The sequence below is a fragment of the Dermacentor variabilis genome, chromosome 1, assembly GCF_050947875.1.
Source record: "Dermacentor variabilis isolate Ectoservices chromosome 1, ASM5094787v1, whole genome shotgun sequence".
Classification (NCBI taxonomy): Eukaryota; Metazoa; Arthropoda; class Arachnida; order Ixodida; family Ixodidae; genus Dermacentor; species Dermacentor variabilis.
Window position 1 is genome coordinate 260411645 of NC_134568.1, and position 23526 is coordinate 260435170.

The 23526-nt window shown below is 48.6% G+C and overlaps 1 protein-coding gene across 1 annotated transcript; it reads right to left on the minus strand.

Annotated features, from left to right (window-relative positions):
- Positions 1 to 8936: 8936 nt before the first annotated feature.
- Positions 8937 to 21727, minus strand: ringer (tubulin polymerization-promoting protein ringmaker). The gene is made up of 4 exons (XM_075674011.1): positions 21089 to 21727; positions 18547 to 18764; positions 16020 to 16152; positions 8937 to 10458 (listed from the first exon to the last, which is right to left on the minus strand). Exons 1-4 carry the CDS (start codon positions 21428 to 21430, stop codon positions 10276 to 10278), a joined length of 876 nt encoding a protein of 291 aa, XP_075530126.1. The 5' UTR covers positions 21431 to 21727; the 3' UTR covers positions 8937 to 10275.
- Between the last annotated feature and the right edge of the window lie 1799 nt (positions 21728 to 23526).

Below are 23526 nucleotides of genomic sequence, written 5' to 3' on the forward strand. Positions count from 1 at the left end.
CGCTTCGGACAGCAATTTCTTCGGGCGCGGCGTGGCATTTCGAAGGCGAGTAGCGAGCATCGGTGTCTTTCCCTGCCGCTCGCCCGATGTGCCGAAATTTCCCCGTCATGATCGAGCACGATGTATGTGTAGCGCTCCTGCACGTGCTGAAGGCGCAGTCACTGCGCATGACGTTCCATCGCGTCACCCCTCGCGTGAGGGGAGAAGCAAGAGCGTCGGACTTTTAGACGTGTTTAGACTGCACTGCCTTCGGGATCGGCGCACATTTTTAGACTGTACTATTTCCAGGGTGGAGCCCACGAGAGAGGCTAGAAGTTAGAAACATACCCCATACGGAAAAGTGGTGGTAACTCGCCAAGAAAGAGATTGTCTTCAAACTAGATTTTATATACGGGGTGTCCCAGCTAACTTTAGCCAGAGTTTAAAGATATGCGAATTGCACGTAGCTGTACAGAACCAAGGTAATGTTGTTTGCCGTCGCTTGAAGATAATCAGATTATCTTTAATTCCGCCCAAGTAGATAATTAGTCTTCATTAATTAATCAAATTCTCAGATATTATAATTAGATGAAAAGTGTCAATGAGAAAATTGTAGAGCGACATGAAAAACTCCCAATACAGCTTTCTGTTGCTCGATACGTGCTACATAAAAGTGTTTTTTTTTTTTCGAGCGTGAAAGAAGCCCGCGAATTCACGCAAAGTGCCTCGAGCGGCCAGTCACGCGGCAGTTTTGCGTGCATTTACTATTTTACTCCCCACTTCGCATCGACCGCCGATCCCCTGACCGATTTACTTAAGAAGGGAGTTTGTTTTGAATGGGGCGCACCAGAAGAAATCCCTTTCCAAACTTTAAAAAAGCAGTTAATTAGCTGTCCCGCACTAAGTCACTCTAATGATGACTGAACTAGGGAAGTGCACACTGATGCCAGCCAGAATGACCTCGAGGAAGTGGTAGTGCAATGTGATCCTGATGGCATCGAAATTGTCATATGAGAGCCGCAAACTTTCAGATAACCGAGCGACACTACCGCTCCAATCAGCTGGCATATCTAGCGGTGGTATGTAGTGTGGATGATAAATTCCGTCACTATCTCTTTGGGCTCAAGTTCACGGTTCATGCTGCGTTAACTTGAATGATGTTTTCCAAGCAGCGCAGCTGAAGCATAACTTTGCCCAATAGATTATCACGCTGCAAGATCACGTCAAAATATATTTTGACGTGCGCCACCGTGCTGTGAGGATAAACAACATCGCCGATGCTCTCTCACGAAACCCCCTTGACCGCGAGTCCCTAAACGAGGAGAGTCGCATTTTCTTCTCTCAACAAGGCTTCCCCAAAGCCCAACAGGAGGACAAAAACTTTTCATCAGTCGTTGCCTCAATCGCTGCTACAGAAAAAAATTGGCGTTTGTAATACACGATGCCACACTGTGTCGGCGTCAGTGGCACAATGACCCCTCAGAAGAACGTCACCTCTTAATGATTCTTAATTGTTCTAGGTCGGAAATATTGCGACCCATTTATGACAGCCCGGAAGAAGGGATCGTCGCCCAGTGAGCCACGCTCCGCAAAAATACAAATACATCCTGATGGCCGAAGATAGCAGACGCAAGCAATGTCTGCTCCTACGTCGCTAGTCCCTAGTTGCGAAGTCCGTCAGCAATATAAGTGACTGCCAGGATGCGAGCCTGGATTACTGACACCTATCCTGCAGCCTCGTAGCTGCCGTGGTTGCTTAGTGGCTATGGTGTTGGTCTGCTAAGCACGAGGTCGCGGGATTGAATTCCGGTCACGGCGGCTGTACTTCGATGGGTGCGAAAACACCCGTGTACATGCACGTTAAAGAACCCCATGGTGGTCCAAATTATTCCGGAGTCCCATACTACGGCGTGCCCCATAATCAAATCGTGGTTTTGACACGTAAAACGCGATACTTTGTTTTTTTTTTATTCCGCTCCTAGAAACTGTTTTTCATTCTGTTGGCATCGATTACATCGGAACTCTACCGATCACTGCAGCAGGAAACCGCTGCATCATTGTAGCCGTGGACTATTTGTCGAAATGGGTCGAAGTGACCGCTGTGCCATCTCTCGCGTCCGGTCACCTAATCGATATCCTAAAGCTCAGATTTGAATAGAGACATGGTCTACCAAAAAAAAATTAATATCAGAGCGTGCTCTGCGATATTCCGCAGCCGCGAACTAAGGAAGTACTACCTTAGTACGGCAGGGGTGCAGCACCATGACACGTCCGCATTTCATCCCCAGGAAAACGGCCTTACGCAACGAACCAATCAAAGCATCCAGGCACCATTCGTTCTATATACGAAAATAGGGGGGGGGGGGGGGGAATGAGAAGCCGACTGGGACGTTCACCTTCAATCAGCTATTTATGTCGTTAACACGACGCTGCAGACGTCTAATGGGGCAACGCCATATGGAACCGTCTACGGGAACCTGTCCCATCTGAAAGCGGTCATCAGCCTAGACACTCCGCTTACCACCTCCAGCCCCGACGACCGAGCGTCCGTCTTTAAAAAGATCAAAACAGCAGCGATCAGAAGAGCTTCAGAAGCGCAAGAATTGCAGAAGCGCTACTGTGACCGTCGACATCGACCTGCTCCGAATAATCACGTCGGTGACGAGGTGTGGGTACTTAGGGGAGTGAGCGCACCAAGCAAGAAGTTACTATCTACTGTTCCATACATAGCAGTCAACGCTCTGGAAGTTACGCAAGAAGTTCTGTCGAGAAAAGTTATCACTCCGCGCGTTTCGTCCATACCTCGCTGTGCGCCAACAGCGCTTACTCGCGGGAGCATGCACGTGAGGCTCCTCGCGACGGGTTGCAAATAAAATCCCGAAAATAACAACAAAAATATAAAAAAATGACCCAAAACAACGCATTAGCAGCCGTATACCACAGTGTGTTTGTTTCTAAGGATCAAACCTGTTTCATTCAATACTGAGCCTATAGAGAAAACTGTTGCGCACAAATGCGGTCAAAAAACATCGAACTATATCCGAGTCAGAACGAAGTCACTGCAAGAAGTCTCTCTAGCCTCCACAGCGTTGACTGCTATATGTGTAACGGAGTATAACGAGTTTTCAAATGCCCTTCACAATTACTGAGCGCATAGGAGATAACACCTGGCGCGTCAGTACCTCAGTTCCAGGTGCTAGCCTTGACAGGCGTAAAAGAAATAACGTCGCCGTGGGCGTGTCCCGCCTCAAGTAAAGGTTCCGGGTGCTTGAATTGAACTGCCGATTTTAAACTGAACTGTCGATTCTTTTTCAGGTCCGCAGCGTGGCCGAGTGTGAAGACAAAACGTCCGGATGAGCACTGGAAGGAAGAGAAAAGAGGGGGAGGGATAAAACAGAAGAGAAGGAAGTCTCTGGTTCATTACGATGTGTGTGTGTGTGTGTGTGTGTGTGTGTGTGTGTGTGTGTGTGTGTGTGTGTGTGTGTGTGTGTGTGTGTGTGTGTGTGTGTGTGCGTGTGTGCGTGCGTGCGCGCGCGCGCGCGTGTAGTTGAAAAATTGATGCACTTCCTAGCGAACAACTTATTGAAAGTTTCGGCCGGAGACAGTCCTTTCTCGACCTGTCTCAAGAAAGGTTGGTCTGGCCGAAACGTCGTCACAGTAAGCAGTTTTTTAGGAAGTGCATTAACTTTTGAGTTATAAACTTGTGGTTATAATACATGCATATAGACCAGAGTCTTCCGCTCTCGCAGCTGCGTTTATAGCAAGCGCACTTATGCCCATCCCCGTCTATCGGTAGGGGCCTGAGCAGGGGTTGCCGGTTTGTGACGGGCCAGCTGACAAAGCTATGACGGAGAGAACACTGGCGGCAAGCATGCGATAAGATCAAGCTGAGCGCTAACGGCCGTTCTGGCCGTTTGTTCCGCCCGTTTTCGCTGTGCCTGCCAAACATGGCTGCAAAAAATTGGGCGAATTTGTACACTGCATGAAGCAAAGAACTAACTCGGCGTCGGTAGATTTGGCGACTGGAAATAAAAAATGCAAGCGCCCCATCGCGTAATCACAGTATGCGACACGATAAATAGTGGATGGCCTCATCATATGCAACATAAACAAACACTTCTAGATAAGATAGCTAACGGTGTTCATAGGGAGGTTGATTGGTTCGGCGATCGCCGTCTCTTCTGCAGTCTCGGGGTTTTGTGCACGGACTGTGGCAGACGCTAGTTCTCTGCCCTGAGAATCTACGACGTTCAGGGCGTAAGCATTTCTTTGCGGATATTGCCATTGACTTAGAGGGATATGAGCCATTGCATTCGTCCTGCGTGACGGCGGACAAATTTCTCGTCGGGTTTCGCATTTGAAATGCGTAAGCATTTAAAATGCGAATCCCATTGCCTTGTCTGTAAAGGCTCACGAAACCGAGCTCTTAAATGTTTTGCCAGGTAATTTGGCACAAATGAAAGAAGCATGTCTTGATGGTGACGCCTTCTCCGAGGATTTCTTCGACAACGTCTAGCGTGGCAGGTTCATGGTATCAAGTGCGGTATAAAATGATAATATGAACCCTCTTACCGACTTTGAAATGGCCTTGGGCGATAAGCTGCCATGTACAAAATGACAGTACTTGCGGATGTGCGAATGATGCTCAAGAAGGGCATATCAGAACTTTGTAACATTTCCACAATTGTTGGAACTGAACATGCAACTTAGATGATTTTGGAACCATTTTTTCATACTTTACACGCGGGGCCATTTCTTCCGGGGCCATTTTTTTTTCAGCGGACATTTTTTTCCCGGTACCTCAGTCACCTACAAGCGCTGTGTATTTTCGTCTTATAAATACAAGCTATTCTGCGCCGTGGCGTAAGGGCAGGTAGGTTAAGCTTAATTAGCTTTATGGCCGGAGCGAAATCGAACCTCCGCGTTCTTAGCCACCCTGATCTGGCTTCGAATAGCAGGGAATCACGCTTGGATTTTCATTAAACTTCTCCCTTCCACATTTTTTTTCTGTGCTATATGGTTTCATGCGCCCTCTCAATCGTGCCTATCGAGTATGCTATTTCTGGATCTCTGACTTAACGTTTAACAACCTTTTTACTGCCACTGTCCACGACAGTTCCCCTGGTTGTTGTTTTTTCTCCACCGTGACTCATGCTTTTTATGCAGGTACCTGTATATCTTTGCTGCCCATTTATTTTATTTCATATTTATTAGTCGCCCCCCCCCCCGCCTCATCTTTAAAACAGATTTCGCTATGAGCTTCCTGCGCATAGAAACACGCCAATGCTCTTTCTCCTTGAACTGCCTCGTTTGTAGCTTTTCCTTGCCCACCTGAAGATATAGCCTTGCAACAGCGTTACGGCTAACCTCTATAGTACAGATTATGCACTTCGGATTTTAAATACAACACCGAGCTTCCATACGCAATTATGGGAAACATGACTGCTTTCTTAGAACGACAGAAAGCTACAAGACGTTGTTAGGAATTTGTGATTGAAAAAGCTAGGCGTAGAATACCTGTGCACAAGAACAACGAAAATGGTGGCAGAAACGCCGACTATCAAAGGAAAGGTCGCGCGCTATAGCAGAAAAAGAAGGAAGACAAAAGAAAACAAATTTGCACAAAAGCTCTGCGGGAAGGCTGCAGCGTTAACCCGTAAATCATATAGCACGCGTGTGCATTCTGGACACTTATCCGATCAGGCATGACAATTTTTATAAAGGATAATCGGTTAGTCACGTACTATACCGTAATTTCTATAAGACGCCTTTCTTCCTGTCTGAACTGAACTCCACTATCTTCGAAACTCGGAGTACGGATTTACATTCGCGATAGTATACGGTTATAAGCGGCTTTCCACCAGTCAGCGACCGTTCGCGCTCATTTAATCTCTGATTGAGGCAGTGACCTTTCTCCCCTATACCTAATAGCGATAACGACTAAAATGAACTTTATAGACTGCTACTGCACGGCAGTTTCAAACTTATTAGCATGCGGTACATGATGCTGTCAGGTCTTTCATTCATCTGTTCCTTCTTTCTCTCCACGGCAGCGCATATCTTTCCTAACTCATCTCCAGATATAAACCAAACGTTGACTCAATCCATATCGACTACCTACTTAGTTCTGTGTGACAGAGACTGAATGTAAAGTATGCTCGTAAACATTCTTACGTTCTACGCTTTCTGCTGAACTAGAAGTGATGGCCGTCATCAAACGTTTAGAGGCAGCGCTTGCATGATAGCAAAAAAAAGGGGGGAGGGGGGAATCAACTAATAAACACGTGACCTGCCTACTCAAGCGGTACATCTGATGCGCATCTTGTGCAAACACGACTTGTTGAGAGAGGACTTGGTGCACGTCGTGGCTATTCCGCTTCTTGCCGCTTTATAGTGCTTGGAAGTTCACCCGTGGGTTTTGGGGGGATGTCGAACAGTATTGCCAACACACATAACAGTCGAGAACCTGGGTTATATCTAGAAATTCGATTCTGTTCTGTTTCGGCAATTTCTCTTAACTCCTTGCCTGTCACTAAATAAGCAGGTCACATAAGCAACGGCATCAAATTCATTACCAGAACAGAAGACTGCAGGGTCGTCCGCATTACGAAAAATATTGGGAACAAGGTCTCCCAAAGCGCCACCAATTACAAATCGCTAAGGACAGGAGGAACCTTGGATTCGATACAGATTACTGACTTGTATAAAAACACTTTCTTTATACTCTAATTGCACGGACTTTAATTTCATGACGATTTCCAGAAAAGTCTTTTAGAGACACTGCATTAGTTTGTGAGAACTGTTCTGTGAACTTAATTGCTCATTAATGCATTACTTCCTTGTAAACCAGGATGTGCATAGCCAACCTTCGATTATCTTTCAAAACGTTATATCTCTAAAAATTCGCATGCGCGTCCATAGTTCAGGGGTTGTTGCTGCCTTTCCCAGAGCATGCGCAGATAGTTTCTTGTGCCTTCCACCTTTTTCCGCCACAGTGCGACCTTTCAGTTGACAGTCGGCTTTTATGTTGTCTTTTTTTTCTCTCTCTCTCGTTTCCGTGTTTTCTACGCTTAAGTTTTCAAACCGTGAATCCTTACTAACATCGCTAAGCTTTATCTCGTTCTGAGTTTCATTTCAAGCACTGAGCAACTTTCCTTCACCCTTTTATTCGAAAAAGCGTGCAATTTAGGCTTTATCCGTCGCTGCTTGCATAGTGCCGTGCCAGGACGGCCAGGACGCTTTCTTTTCTCGGAACCCGCGTTGACACGTAGTTCAAACTACGTGCTAATTTTTCAACCTTGGACTGGTCACGCGAGAATATATTGTTTCATCGTGAACTCGGCAATGTGCCGGAATAGGCTAGGTTCTACAAGAAGTGCTTCAAGAATTGTTTCCTAGCTAAGGGATGCGTTCGGCACCGAAGCCGTCTATCGCCGACTGGTGAAAAAAGTACCCCTGAGCACCACGCAGTCTCCGTGGAGGAACGAGCTGGTGGAGCTCCTGCCAAGTAAGAGGAAAGTTCTTTTCACGTCTTCACCGCAGAATAAGTTGCTAGTTCTCGGTGACGCTCTCCTTGGTTAACAAGCATAGCAGTACTCTAGGATCGAAACATTGTTTTGAGCCTCGCGCGAAACCTGTGTAAGCGCTAAGCTATACGGCATCGCATAATCAGGTTTTTTTCCTGAGGTACGTTTTCTGTGTGTTTCGGGCTGTGTTGCCAGTAGCAGCGCCTGCGGTGCTTGTGTGCATGGATGGTTGTGGGCGTGGATGCCTTTAGTGGGTTATCCTGTTCAGAATATCTGATAAATAAGTTTTTTTTTTATTGATTCAGTGATGGAAATGCTGCTACTAGCTACGCCAAATTGCCGTTTATCGCAGATGTTGCGCTACATCTGCGCCGACCCGCACCTGCTCCGAATAGGCGAGAGACAAAAGAGAAAATGCGGTTAAAATATAATTTCGTTGCTTTTGACAACGAGCCCGCGGTACGAAGAGTTCGCCTAATTGGGCTATGTGTTATACTTCGTTGAAATATATTCTCCACCTAAAATAACACGGCAATTGTGTCCGCAGAGGCACTTTGCGTTCGCCAGTCGCTGGACGATATTTTGCCTTTGCACTTAGGTTCCCCATTGACCATAACTACGTAGATTGTACTGTTCACTTAGGTCAAACCTAAGTGCAACGTTATAAGCAATGTATACCTTTACGCCTACAATGTGGGTATTCACACCGTCTAACAATATAACTTTCGCTATTTCCTGCACACTCCCTAATGCCTTTTATGACAACAGTGTGCTAATTCTTCGTTTTCTTGCCTGCAATCATGGTTTGTAGTCAATGCCCCTGCACAATCAGTGAGCGCAGAACACTTCCCTTGGTGGCATGTGTGGAATGCAAAATGTAACACTATGCGCCCTCCTCGCCAAGGCTTGCGCGATAGGTAGCGCCGTTCGACCCCTCTTGCCCGCCAATTTACTGGTGCAGCAGTTATTGCACATGCAAGAGGTCATGTGACCCTTAGAGTGACAGAGCTCGTGCGCTTTACACGCCGGCGGTATAGGGAGCAGGCGAAACAATGATGATAGTCGAAAATGTGTAGTGCGTATGACTAGAAATAGTTTGTAAACTGTGCTGCATATAGGCTTCATCTCATTTGCTGCCTGCAAAAGTCATGAACCGGGCGCCCTGGACCGAAATGCCTTACACTCCGCCCTCGCAATTCACGGTAACATCGTGAACGCCGCCACTGGGCGATCCGCTCTATGATTTGTTCCCGATTTCCATAGGGGTTGGTTTCCCACGGGCAACCCCGGCGAGCGACGCCCAAACGATGCAGGGACAGCCTAGCTCTTTTCAGAGCACAGCACTCCCCCACAAATCACCTTGGTGGTTGCACTTGCAGCAGACGAGAAACTCTGGAAGACGAAAGTGACGTATTCGTTGACCCAGACCGGTTGATGCACGATACGCTTCACTTTTTTATTGAACGCTACAGCGACAACAATGAAATTACACAGCTTGAATAAACACTGAACAGGGGTGTAAGTCAGCTGTAAGAACTTCGTATAAAAATCTTGTGTGGCGTCACTATGTAAGCCGCAATTTGATGTACAGAAAAATGACACTATCCCTTCTTACAGCCTGCTACCAAGAGAAGCGTTGACACTGTATATATATAGCTGTGAACAAATGAGTGAGGCTCATTTTAAACGCTACGCTCCCACTTTCTGAACTTGAAGTTAGGCAGTTAGGTAAGGAAGCACGTTAACTATAGACCCTATAAACAATGGCATCCAGGTTTTCTTCTTTTTGGTCTGGCCGATGGAATCCGGGAGGCGTCTCAGTTTGGCAACACGAGAGGTTTGTTGTTAAGGAAGCATTGTAAATGGCTGATGCTTTTTCTTTTCGCGTGCAGGGTAAACAAAAGATAAAAATGGTGCAATATTACAGAAAAATGATGGTGAAGCGATTCAAGTGTGCTTCCTTCGTTTAACTTACCAAGCTTAGTCGCAGCTTCTCATTCAACGGTCTCATAGCATATATTCTCACCAGTTTTTCGGAACTGAATTCTCGCCGTTGCAGAAAGTGAAACCGCAGCTAGCAAACACTGACAGGCTTCTGTGTGCAGGATAAGCGGCTGCGACACAGCAAGTACACGCGGGGCAGTGGCTCCATTCAAACCTCGAGGAAGGAGACATTCATGCGGACGACGGCACTCTAGGTGTCAAGGTTTGCCCGTTTCTGCGCCAGACGGTAGCTGGCTATAGCACTCTTGAAACTTATATCGTTTTTCTTTTTAAAATGCGGGTTAGTTTCTGATAACGAGCTTCGTAGGAGATAGGATGACTAAGGCGTAAATATCTTACGTTAAGGGTGTGACCTTTCCCGCAGCGTTCTCCGTTCCAGCATAGCCTAATGCTGGCCGTACCGGCGCACTTTACAGTGCCATGTGAACCACCTTTGAGAAACTGTGCCTCTCGATCACCTTTGCAGGGAAGGCGCTCGTTTCTAAACAGTTAAGCCGATGCGTGCCGTGAGCGCTATATGCGTATCCCTGCACCAAGCGGCTGAGGCCTAATAAGCGTGAATCACAGTTTTTCAAACCGAAAAGAAAAAAAGGTTTAGAAAGTGGCATTGCGTGCCGCAAGCAGGGCGCGCGTGATGCAACGTCGCCTCCTGCAGGCTCGTCTGTGTGCAGCGGGACATGCTGCTCGCTCGCTGCACTGGGCGCCACGCGGGTGCGTGTCCGCGCTTCCGGACGGGGCGGTGTGTCCGCGAGCGCGGCGGGCGCCTTCAGTGGGTCTTGTTGTAGTTGCCCTCGTCCTTGTAGCCGCTCACGTAGCCAGACTCCGAGGGGACGTCCTGGCGGCCCTCCTTGCCCCGACCCTTGCCGGCCTCGTCGAAGCGTTGCTTGTGGGTGCCCGTGTACTTGGTGTGGTCCGTTAGCCGAGCCACGGCGCCGCCCGTGGCCACGGGCTGCGAGGAAAGAGCGAAGGCCGGTCAGTACTCGAGACCGGAAAGCTTTGTTGCAGCGCATTTGGTTCCTGTGTCTATACCGGCCCGTTAGTCTTGAGGAGTGAGTGCAGCGCAAATATAGACATGTTGTAGCGAAGAAAGCGCGCGACGTAAACGGGCACAGGTTCACGACTGTTTATTCTGGAGTTAAAGGAAGTCTTATTTATGCATGCAGACAAATATCGAAACTAGAGATTCGCGCTATGAAATTCACAAGAAATTCGAGTTCACATCGAGTTTCTTGGATGGCTATGCTTTAAATGTGAATTTCGTGTTGATTTCTCTGCGTCAGTGAAACCTGGTTTCACGCTTCTGACATGCAGTTGGAACTCGGCGCTGTCGTAAGTCGGGCGTGTTTCGCTATGCGCCGTCTATTCGTGCTGCAATATTCACTTTTCAAGGGTTTTGTTAACGCTGTAACACCCGTTGTGCCACGCCGAATTCCTAGCTTAAAAATAATATAAAAGTCTTAGAGAGCCTGTAGAGGTTGACAATATAATAACTAAAAGAAAGGTATCCACTGGGGCTTCTTGATTCCTTTAAGTCACTCAAACTCGCAGTATTATTGCAGAATGTGCTAGCATAGTCACACAACCGTGTGCGTTGTAGGTTTAAACCGTTTCCCAGGTCATAGATGCCGTTTATTTACGGCGTTTACTACTGCGCCACCTTCTGCACGCCGTTTTCAAAGAGCACGCATCCACCTCTGGCCTGCTCCTACCTACCTCACACCCATGGGACCGCAACCATTTGCCTCCTTCGCCGACTGCGCACCGTTCTGCGCAGCCGAGGAAATATCCACAGCTGCGAGCGGTGCTCGTTTGACGTTGCGAGCTTCGACAAGGCGACGCAGGTGATGATTGTTGCGGACGGACGAACGTACGAACGAACATTTCCTAGCTCATAGTAGCTGTCCGGAACAAAAAGTGAGCTCCTCTACCTTGATTCGCTTTACCTCTTCACTGCATAGCGTGTGCGTGATGGAGCTAAGACATAGTTTAGAACAATGCTTGGGGGGATGGGGCGATCACCCGAGGGCCACGAGTGCCACGTTCGGTGGCACACGTGCACGTGAAATCCATAATTTATCTGGATGCTACTGGTTATCCGGTTGCAATTATTTGGTTGGTTATAATAAGTGCTTTCTAATTGACAATGTGGCGCACAGCGTAATACACGCCACACATTGTAGGAGCGTGTGACGTCACGCTGCTTGTGACTTCACACATGCCATGACGAAAATGCGGTCACTGTCAATGGGAGAAGCTTAGTCAGAGATGTCAAATTTAAATTTCAAGTTATTATATACTCAAACTGGTTCCTCTAATCTCAGTTACAATGAGAAACTGAGAGTAGTTGGGCGACCATGTCATGGCCACTCCTACGCATGCTCAAGCCAGCTATGATGGCGGCTGTACGCAGCCTTCACAACATGTGTAATGACAGGCAATTACAACAGTAAATTAAGCATAATTTAAAAATCTAAGGGATACATGTACGGAAGATTGTACTATATGTTACGCTCTCGTGGGTCACGAAAAATTATCATGCAACTTAACAAAACATTGGGTCACTCCATCAGTTTCTTTTTCTTTTCTCACATGATATGGTATTCGGTTGACTCAGGGATCGGGTGGAGAGCTTGGACACATTGCTTTCCTTTGTCCCTTTCACTTGGCGGTAGAAACGAAACTTAGCTCTTTTCATGAAACATTCATTCGTCAAAGGAACCTTTGTCGGCATTATATATTAAAGTCGCGGTGCCGTACGGACCTGTTTCTTGATGAGTGTTTTTTTTTAACTTGGAAGGTGTGAAATGCATGGGACAAATGTTTAGTTTACACCAGACGGGCTTTCCATTTATTTATTTATTTATTTATTTAGTGATTGATTTAGTGATTGAGATCAGACTTTACGAAACGAATTACATGTAATTAATTATTTGTATTGATTACATTTGGTAATTTTGTAATTTAACCATTACTTTGTTTACTCGGTAATGCTCACTGTAATTCGATTACTCTTTCTTCAGTAGGCAAGTACATGTAACCAGCTACTTTCTTGACGGAACAAGCTTTAACAAGCGAAGCAGCTTTGAGAGTGTGAGTTTAGAGGGAACTACAGTGGAATGCTCGAAATCGTGCCACGCGGCAGCCTCAGTATTTGTTTCCTCGCCTTAACGGCTCCACCAGATGTTGGCCAACTAATTGAACTGGTGCTGGTATGTCCTGATAGCGGCGGCCACTTACGGCGTTAAAGGGACCCTGAAACGCTTTTGACGATTTTCTACAAACGTACTGAGTCGTTAGAGTGGGTCCTTCTGATCATTAATTGACACATCTAAGTGCCCCGCGTAAAGCGTGTAATTTATTATAAGGTTTTAAACATGCACATCGCTGCCGATCGCAGCACACTGCTCGGTGGAATTTTAAGCCGCCCCTACCCATATGACCGAAATCACCCATACGACGTCAGTGGGGCGAGCTATCCGATTGGCTGACAAGGGCGCGTGATCGATAATTTTTCCCACTTTACGGTAAACAAATGATATTCGTAATAGTTGGAATGTTAGTTAATTTGTTTTTATGAAAAGAAAGTAACATAAAGAGAATGCACAAGAATAATTTTTCAGTACCCTTAAGCACTTCCGGCACACAGCAAGTGTCGTCTGCTTGTGTTACAACGTACTCCATTTTGACGAGAGCTCCGCGGTCAGGGTCGGTCTCAGTCTTTTCGTGAGCACTATGATTCCACTTTGTTACCTTGTGGACTGCAAACGTAGCGACTGGCTATATGTCAAGCTGCGACATCGTGTCCCTCTGTAAGGCAGCGTACGAGCGAACTGGCTGCTTCACATCGGACTGCTGCTATCCGATCGGCCCCAGGATTTGCCCGTTTGTGGCCGTCACTTTACACCGGAAAATTACTAACGCAATAGCGTTTCGCGAGTCCGGTATTAGGGCAAACGCAAGCACAAGGGGACGGAGTCTGGCCGCTTGACTGTGCCGTAACGGGATGAGCCATGAGATGAGCAGCAGAGCAAATGTGAATGGTCTGCACGGTGCAGCCACCTGGTGGCACAGAGCTCAACCATACACAGTAGCAGCAACGAACTGTATGCTGCTGGTGTGTATTTTTCGCAGGAGTGTAATCATCAACACGTTGTTTTTATAAATGTTTAAAAAGGTTTACGCTTGGTTAGAGCAATATTAGCGCTTTGTTTGGCTGGTTAAGCGCTGCGCCAACAAGTGTATGACCGTGGAGACCGATCAGGCCGCTAACGTACGTCTACGCTAAAGTTCCTTCACAGCTTGAGTTTATGCCTCCAGTCATTTGCCGAAATGATCAGCTTGCCTGTGGTTACAGGAATACAAGACACGTTCGGCGCTACGACAGAATGCTCGCAACGCACGCTGCTTCGATAGCTCTCGCTTGGGGTTGACCACCAAGCGGCTAGCGGAGAGGTCTCGCGCGGGCGGGCTCCAAAACAACCGGAAGTGGATGATGTGACGTCGCATCGTGACGCTGAACCAGTGAAGGCGGAGCTTAGCCCCGCTCGCTCGGCGAACGAGTTGAGGAGGACAAGCATGGCTAGGGAGGAGGGTAACTTCTGATCGCTTGTAGCTCCATTAATACGTAACGCTTCACTTAAATTGTGGTGCGAATGTTCTACTTAATCTGTACCCTACGCGTCTACAAAATTTGTCCGAACCGTTTCAGGGGCCCTTTAATGCCAGGAAATCACCTACGAACGATGTTTTTTTCGGTTTTTCATTGCCCCCCCCCCCCACCTGGGAACGTCTTCTCCAATTCAAAGAAAGGCTGCGCTTCATACAGGACACAGATGCCGAGTAACGACAGTCTTGTGCGCAAGTTCTCCGTGCTTTAAAACACAGCCCTACCCCCTAGCGCGCACATCGAGCAAGTTTTCGGAGTCGCTGCTGATGCCTTCACATCAAAAAGAGTCGTAGTTTCGCCCGAAAGGCAAAGCATCGATTGCGATAGGAAATTAGTAGACAGCTATAAGAAGCAAAGATAGTAATTTAGTCGGCCGTACAAACTCGTAAACATTCGCTTACTAACTAAATTAACAAGCACAGTGTCACGCGCGCGCAAGCAAATGTGAACACTTCACACTCGATGACCGCACACACTCGCTCCCAGAACTCTGGAGTGAGAAAACGCGGCAGTAACATCGAGCGAATCGACCTTCGTGCTGCCTCTCGCTTCATCGCGAACTAAGGGGCGAGAACACAGCGCACATGAAGCTATCAGCACTCGCCGCACTCTGTCCCCATCGCAGATTGCGCGCGGCCACGCCATAACAGGGCCCTTTGAAGGACCTTGGCCACACGTAGCCTCCCTACCCTCCGGTGCCATTCGCGCGACCGAAGACGTTGCGCTTCCTCCCTTGCGAGCGCGAGATTGAGTTACCATCGTCAGCTCACCCTAGCACGCTTTCACTAGGACATACAGCATACGGCGCGCGGCGTCGAAGTTATCGACTGTACTTTATACGGAACATCACGGCGATGGCGACGGCAGAAATGCACCTGGTGTGTCCATATAAGTGCTATCGCAATGAAAAAGAGGGAGGAATAGTGACAAATTAAAAAAAAAAACTTGTTAGTGAATTTAAGCAATGTGCGAAAGTCAGAGGACGCACTGAAAGTGCCAGGCGAGCTCGTTAAGCCGGTTGTATTGGCGCAATGGTAATAAAAGTTCGAAGGAAAGTGGCGTAGGAGTGTAATTGATTACTTTTTAGTAATTTCTCAATTACCTTTTGGTACAGTAATTGGTAACTGTAATCAATTACATTTTCAATGAAGTAATTGTAGTTGTAATCGGTTACTTTTTTTTCTGTGATGTGTACAGGTCTGATTGAGGTTAACACCCCAAAGAAACAGCGCCTATAAGAGACATCGTCGTGCGGCATCTCCTGAGCAAGTTTTATCACCTGGGCTTCTTGAAGTACCCATAAATATAGCTACACGAGCGGGTTTTCGCGTTCCGCCCCAACTGCAATGAGGCCGCCGCGGCATGTAACTAAACAGTTTTTTTGACCCGCTATTTCAGTATCGGGTTCAAAAAAACTCTTTCGATAGGTTCAATAGCGCTTTGCAGCTCAGCACCAGAACGCCATAGGCAACGGACTTGTCGGTGCATGTTTTACGAACGAAAAACGGCGCACCTCTGTCCACGTTTTCGAGTGTGTGCGCTGGTTTTTATTCAAGTAGCCAATGAATCACCGTTGCGGGTCATCGAACACCTGACAAGATGTCCAACTCGTAACCGCATGTGCTGCTAAAGCTAAATGCCGTCACGGTCTTTTTACTTTCTTTTTTTTTCCCTGGGTGACCTCATACATGCAAAAATGCCGATTCGGGCGTGGTTGATTTCGTTTTGGAGAAGTGTGGCGTGGCTCGATACCACGCCCCCTCCTCGTGGCACCGTACACCGTATGCAGGAACGGATACAGCAGAGACACTCCGCACGACTGGTGCACAACGGTGTCTGCTTACCGTGGTGCGTGTGGTGGCTGGCGGACCGCACGTGCTCAGCTTGTCCTTGATCTCTTCCACCTCGACCTTCTTGTTTTTCGCTATCACCTCCAGGAACTGTTGGTATTCTTTCAGGTTCAGCGCCTTCTTCGTCCTGCCGCGAGCGCAGGGAGCAGAAATAGAGCACGTCAACACATCATGCACAGACGATGCGACAAGAGCGGGAGTGGTTTTCGAAAAGCTGGGATTTTGGAGCTTCCCTGTGCACCCATTAGGACGACTAGAGAAGCGCAAACTGGTCACAAAAAAAAAAAAAAATAGATGAAGACCCACATACACACATGCACACACGCACACGGTGCTATATACTTCCAACAGTTTATTCTTGTGACCACGTTTTCGCATTTGCATGCACCATAGACATCAGCATAAATCAAGCATATCAGTGCGCAGTGCAAAAAGAAACAGAAAAATAAAGAAAAAAATAAGTATTGACAAGGTATACCAACTAAGCACCGCGTCCTGGCAATCCAAGAAAATCAAATTATTTTGCTGATAGCGCGATAGATTGACACCAAGCGTTTCTATCGCTTAATTCCACTTCAATATTATCTCTAGTAAGCTGGTTATTGCTTGTGTCAATATTTCTGCGGCTGTCAACGGACGACAGCCGCGTGCCTCACAGTGCATTGCAAGAACGCCACCAGCAAAGTTGATAATAAACTGTTGGAAGTAGAGTCTGTGTGTGTGCACGTGCCTTTTTCATGCGTGTGTCTAGTTTGCGCATTTTTATGCCCACAATCTTCGACAAAGGTACACCCCTTGCCACACAACAATAATCGTCATGTGCCTTGCTTGCGTTTCCTTTCTTGAAAACGCCACGCCCGCTACGTTCTTGTCGGGAATGCTATGTCAGGCTGCTACAACGCGCATGCCGTTCGTTACTGGGAAGTACCGGGCTCGCAGCGTTAAAGAAAGAAATGCGGACAAGACCGATGCCGTTTGTCGTTCTGTGACAAGATACAACCCAAAGGGTGTAATTTTTGTTTTAGAGTGCAAGAGGCCACTCTGCTGTGCACCCAAAGCGGTGCATGTTTCGGCCAACGTCTCCCGTTGATTCGGAGCTAACGTTTCCTCCAGATCTAAGTGCCTCCTCACGTTCCTTTTAGAACCCGCTGCGTTAGCTCAATGGTATGGTGTAGCGCTGCTCCGCACGAGGTTCTGGGTTCGATCCCGGCAGCGGTGACCGCATTCCGATGGAAGCCGAATGCAAAAACGATCGTGTACCGTGCATTAGGTGCAGGTTAAAGAACCCCGGGCGGTAAAAATCAATCCGTAGTCCCCCACTACAGCGGGCCTCATAAACAGATCGCGGTTTTGGCTCGCAATGCCCAAGATTTTAATTCCTAAGTGTGCTTGTGGAGGCACTTCACTGGTTTGCCAGAAAACAGAACGCAACAGGAATTCGCTCTGTAGTAGTTACTGAGCAGTGTAACGTTGCAGGACGAAAAATGACAGCCTAAAGAGGGGACAAAAAAAAAGGAGGGTAGGTGATGGGAAACGGCACCAGGAGGGGGAAGGGGGATAGATCCAGGATAACGTCTGGCGTCATTTTTTTTTTGTTCTTGTTTTCCTCTCCCCGAAAAAAAAAACGCAATGCTTGCGCAGTGGCACAGCTCGCCTTGTGTAAATGTAGCGGTCGAAAGCGTAGCGACATGAAACCGCCTGGTGCAACCGACTCGCATGGAACGCAGAAGTCACACGCAGTGCGGCTGCTGGCGTCCTGCAATGGCCTCTTAAAGAGACCGACAACTCATCATCAACGCGCAACGATATAACGATGCAAACGAAAAGATAATGCCTCACACTGATTGAAAGTAGAATGATGTCCCTTAAGAGAATTATGTCTTTGAATTAGCAGACAGTTCCGCCGATCGGCTTCATTAAATATTTTGCGTAGCACGTAGCGTCATATCTATGTGTTCGTATCAGTCGTTAAAATTTACCTGCTGGAAACAATGGACACCTAGTCTCCCTTAATTCTATTTCCGTTCTCCCTTCCCCCAGCGTAGGGTAGCCAATCAGACTCTTGACTGGTTAACATCCCTGCCTTCTTTCCTCTCTCTATATATATCTCTAATATAAATGCGAAACATTTCAATAGCTTATCACATCTGAATATCTGAGCGTCTTTTGTTCAAGATTTCCACCATAAGGGCTCCGCCACGCGCCCTTTGCGCGTGATCTAGTTGAGCAGCTAAGTCCATGTGCGGTGCGGCTTAGCCAGCTAGCGTGTTCAAAGCTGACTGGTGGCGTGAGCAATGAAGTGAATCTTTCTAATTAAGTCGGAAATTCCATCTACTGTGGGATTTCCATCAAAAGGCTCGATTAGGTCGCGCAGAATTGTACTGGGAGCCTGGCAAATAGAGAGGGAGGAAAAGAAATGCTATTCGACCCATGCTGGACGCTTAAGAAATGCCGCAAAAATTTCTTCGGATGTCCTTTCCCAGAGTTATCGAAGGCTTGGGGCATGACAATAGTCACTCACTTGGCGACCTGCTTGAAGTAGATGCCGGTGTCGGTGGTGGTGATCTTTTTGCCGTCGATGACCTTGGCCTGCTTGAACCACTTGTCGCTGTTGGAGAGCGTGATGGCGTCGCCTGTGCTCTTGCTGTCGCCAAACTTTGCGAACGCCTTGAACTGGCCATCGAACGACGTCGGCGGCACCGGCGAGCCCGGCGCGGGCGATTCCGGCGGCGTCGCCATCTGCGAAAGCCACGAGGGAGCCGTGGAACAAACGCCGCCGCGCACTCGGCCGCAACACGTGTGTGCGTGGCCGCCTATAGGCGTGGCCCCGGAACACGGTCTCCGCTTCACTGGTTTGTCAGAAGACAGAACGTGACAGAACAAACTCGCTCAAAAAAAAAAAAGAGGGGGGGGGGGAGGAAGAGAGAGACAACTGAACGTGTCAGTCACTCCGTTCGATGCCGCTGCACGTGTGGGCATTTGTTTATTGAAATTCTTGTCAAATTTATTCATAGCTGATAAGCTAACCTGCCGTTATCGAGCGCTGCATTTACCATGTGAGCGCATGCTGGGAAAATTGGTCGTACCTCCGAAGAGTGGCGTAACAGTCGAACGAAACTGAGAAATGCTTAGACTCTCGCAGCTAGAAGTTCTGCCTTGCTGACGTGCCATTGATTCCCGTATTTCCGAGTTGTCCGTCTTCCTCCCACCGCGTTGCCTGCAGTTTTGCCATTGCATAAGTGCTGAAATAATGACATTTTCGACCCGTCGTATCAGAGCGCTTTGTTAGCGCTGTATATCGTCAGGAAGACTGAGCCAACTTCAATGTGTGTAATGAAGTCTGATTATCACTATTAGTGGCAACTAACCTATATACGGGTTGAGTGGCGTCTGACACGATTTTGAAATGCTTCCAGAGTGCTCTGGAACGACCATTTGACGACGACATGAGAATCCGAGTAATAGAAGTACCGCAGGCGCGCAAGCTGACAGGGCGGGAGAAAGAGAGTGCGCGAGGTCAAGCTTCTCACTTTCTCAGTCTTACTGGCCCTGCAGTCAGATCCTGTGTTCGTGCGCTTGCTTTCTCTGAACAATTTCCTTTGAAAGGCAGCTATAGGGGCGAAGCCGCTTTTACGCCGTCTGCGAACTGATTTAAGCAAAACAGAATAGACCGTCAGTACTCGGACCGACGTGCGTACGCGTTTTTGCTCAGATAGTGCGAAAAGCGTTGTGACGCTCGACGCATAAATTCGTAGCGTCATGAAATAATCTATGAATGAACATTTCGCAGTGCATGGTACTTGACTCAAGATTATTTTTGCTAGTTCATCTTACCTGCATGTGAGCATAGTTACCTGCTCCTACGAAAGCAAACGCATGACGGAAGAGCAGATGCAAACATGGTCAGTGTCCATCTGCATCCATCAAGCGTTTTCTTTCAGCTCGAGCGGAGAGAAATGAACATGCATTTGGCAGTACCCTGACATCGCTTTGCTCTATAGAGCGCTGAACGAAGGCAACGAAATCCGGGCTAAAATCTCTTTGGAATTTTTTTTTATGAAAACATGCACGCTTGACGCCAGAGAAGTTAATGAGAAAGGAATGAGGAGAATGTTAAACCTTTGTAGCAATTTCAGATGCCGCGAGGCACGTCCCGCACCTGCATTTGCATGCGCAGGAAAAAGAGACCATTGCTTATGCGACCTTGACACAAAATGAGCGCTCATTTAGGCTGCCTGCTAAACAGCAGTATTCAATGCGAAACACGTACGTATACCACTCTGGCCGAACTCGGGTTTCGGAGTTGCCCAGAAAATGCGCGCCATGTCCCGCAGAGCATATCCGCGCTCGCTGGCTTGAACATATGCGATTAGCTTAGCAAAGTTTTACTATTGTTCATAAGTATGTGTGTGTACAACGCCAAAGAAGCGATATGCGTTGTCTGAGCCTAACGCCTTAAAGAACTGTGCTGTAAACTCATCAACACAGTTTTATCGGAGTTTCACTCAGTAATAAACTATAGGGTTTTCTTGCAGTATGGGGTTACAAATGACCTAGTAATGGAAGGTTAAAGGTTAATTTCGACCCCCTCGGAATGTTCAGCGTGTACGCAAATATACGTATAGGTGCGTATATGTTTTACCCCGTCGTAGTGGGTCCACGCGGCCGGGAATTCGCGGCTTCGTGCTCAGTCCGAGTTTCACTCGGTATCGACGGTGTGACATTCTTAATCGCAAACGGGCGATTTCTCAACTTGCGAGTTCCAATGCTTGAGTCAGATTACGAGAAACCGTAGTTCATCCAACGCGCAAATTTCCTGCCTCTTGGAGTTCACGAGCACGCAGCATCGCAGAAAGCCGCTCAATTTTTGTCATCGTGCTCATTCATGTCGTGACTGTTCCGTGGAACCTCGATTGAGCGACAACGGAGGAACTATCTGTTAAACCTGGTGCAACCAGCTAGTGGCGGTGGGCAGTTGCCACGCGCACGCATTCGCCCACGCTTCAATCCAGGGGCCGTTGTGCACGCGTGACGGCCGCGCGCGCGTCCGCACGCATACTCACGGACATGCGCATTTCGTAGAACTCCTCTCTCATCACCCTCCGCACTTCGTCCACAATGCGCTCCTGGAGGATGTGGAACTGCTCCTGGAGCACGCCCAGCGGCCAGTGGACCTCGTCGTCGACGACGGCGGTCGACCTGCACGGCCGCTCGTCGCCGGAGCAGTTTTCCTCGACGTCGGAGTCCGAGGCGGCGCCGCCGCCGTTGTCCGCCTCCCGGCGCCGGGGCGCGTCCTCTTCGACGGACGACGGCGCCACGTCGAAGTCCTCTACCATGAGCACTTGCATGCGCCTAGAATCACGCCTGGGCGCCGGTGCCGCGTCGGTCTTGCGCACCTTGCTCATCGCTCTCCGCGCGCGTCGGCGACCGATGTGCCGCTTTCTCTCGAGTATTGCCGCTTCCGGTGGCCAGGCGACCGGGTCGACCCAGGTGCGCAGTGGCCGCGTCGAAGACTCCTAACGCCCAAGCGCGCGGCTCCCCGCCGGCCTCTTTGTCGCCACGCACGAGCGTTGTCCGGCGGATGCTCGCTCGAAGCCCCCAGCGCCTCAGAGAGAAAAATGCACGCGGCGCGCCGGCGGGAGGGCCACCCAGCCACTGGGCCCGTATCGTCCGTATCGCCGTTCTATGAAGACGCCGCGTGGCCGTGCGATGTATGCAAAAGCGTTTTTCACACTCGAAGATTCTAAACAAGCCCTCCCCCTTCCCCGCTCACCGCGGCGGCGCACGCCTTTCGCCGAGCCGTGTCGTGCGCCTCCGAGCGCGCGCGCGCCTTGGTCTATGCTTTCTGCTCTTCGTCTTTCGGAAGAGGCGGATTCAAGGAGAGAGGCGAGCGCGGTTGGTTGCACCGGTTAGCCGGGCAAATTTCGATTGGCGGACGAGGCCAGGGCCGACTCAATTACCCCTCTGTCACGTTCGTCTCGTCGTCTCAGTTCCAGACAAATGTGCTATCACGCCCAACACCCGAGCACGACTTGCGTGACGCGAAGTATGAAATTGGTGAAGCGAAATGATGCGGATGAAAAGTTCTACATAGTTTAGCTACTGTTAGGAGGCCTAGAAGTCTTCCTGCCGAGAGCTTCTACGTTTTCTCTAGCTTCAGCCGATACCCCTTACGAGTTGCAGACTCGGAATGTCTTAGCTGGAGCAAGATACGTCTGGAGATTATGAATACCTGCGTTTCTGTCTGAATGCTATATATAGTTACAGACTCGCTACGTCGAAATGGGCAAACTTTATATCTGTTCACTTCACATTACGAAGCTGTTCGCCCGACATTACTGCCGCACTGATACCGTTGTGTGTGTGTGTGTTTTTTTTTTTTTTCCTGTAGGTGTAGGTAAGAAGCATTTCATAAAGAATAAAGCCACCAAGCAAACGTTGGTTGGCTTCTCCTTTAAGCATACTTACAGTGTAACGGAGCATGCTTTCGCGAACTGCGCCCACCACAAACAAACAAGACGGAACAAGTCGCAAAGAAAGGTGAAAACGTTGTTCTCGTTCTTCAAGTTGTGCGTTGTGGTTGTTTGCCAACGTAGGTGAAAACAAACAACAAAGCACAGACTGTTGGTGCAGGTAGAAATTTGTCACCATAGTGGTGAAATAGCGACGCCATTTGGACGCTCGACTTATCCGCACAGAGCTCATGGTACATGATCTGGCTATCTCAGTGTAAGCGAAAGGGTAAACGGAGGTTCCGGCGGAGGTTGCGCTTGTAGGCACGTCAACTAGTCCTCAGCGGCGTCCATGCGCAGTTGTTTATTGCAGCTACACGCCCGCTTTCACGCCGTTTTGTTTCAGGAGAGTTTCGATGGCTAGAAGAGGCGCTTATAATTCGTGATGGGTCAAGTTACTCCGCCGTGCTTCGATCCGTTGTATAGATGTTCGCGATAGGGGCCCCATTCTCACGTTATACGACTCTCTCGATTGTGATCGATCGCTAGATAAACGACATCTCTTAGCAGGCCTGTCTGTTATTTCCGGCGGCATTCCTTTTCTTTTTTTGCCCTCCCTTTTCTTGCCTCCCCACATTCTCCTCCCCAGTACGATTTGTTTGCGTTCGTTTCCGTTGATCACGCAGGCGGAAACACACTAGACAAAACTTCCGTCGGACATATATCCCGTGAAATGAACAAAATGAATGGAAGCCAGAAAGGGCGAGAGCCACCTGGTGGGTCGCGCCCTGCGATTCGTGAATCACGACGGCTGGCTCCGTGGCCGCGCGGCTAGACGTCACGAGCCGCGACGTTCCTCAGGCGTCGCTCGGATCACGACTGCCTGTGTACATGCCACGGGGAACCGGTCGCCGCCTATGCACGCGTGTGTTTACCACTGCCGCCGCTGGCGGCGTGTTCGACGTCGTAAGCGAGAGCGAAGCGGCCATTCCCTGAGAACAGAGCTGCTTGATGAAAGTAACTTGCGGAGCGGGGCGGGCTTTGTTTGT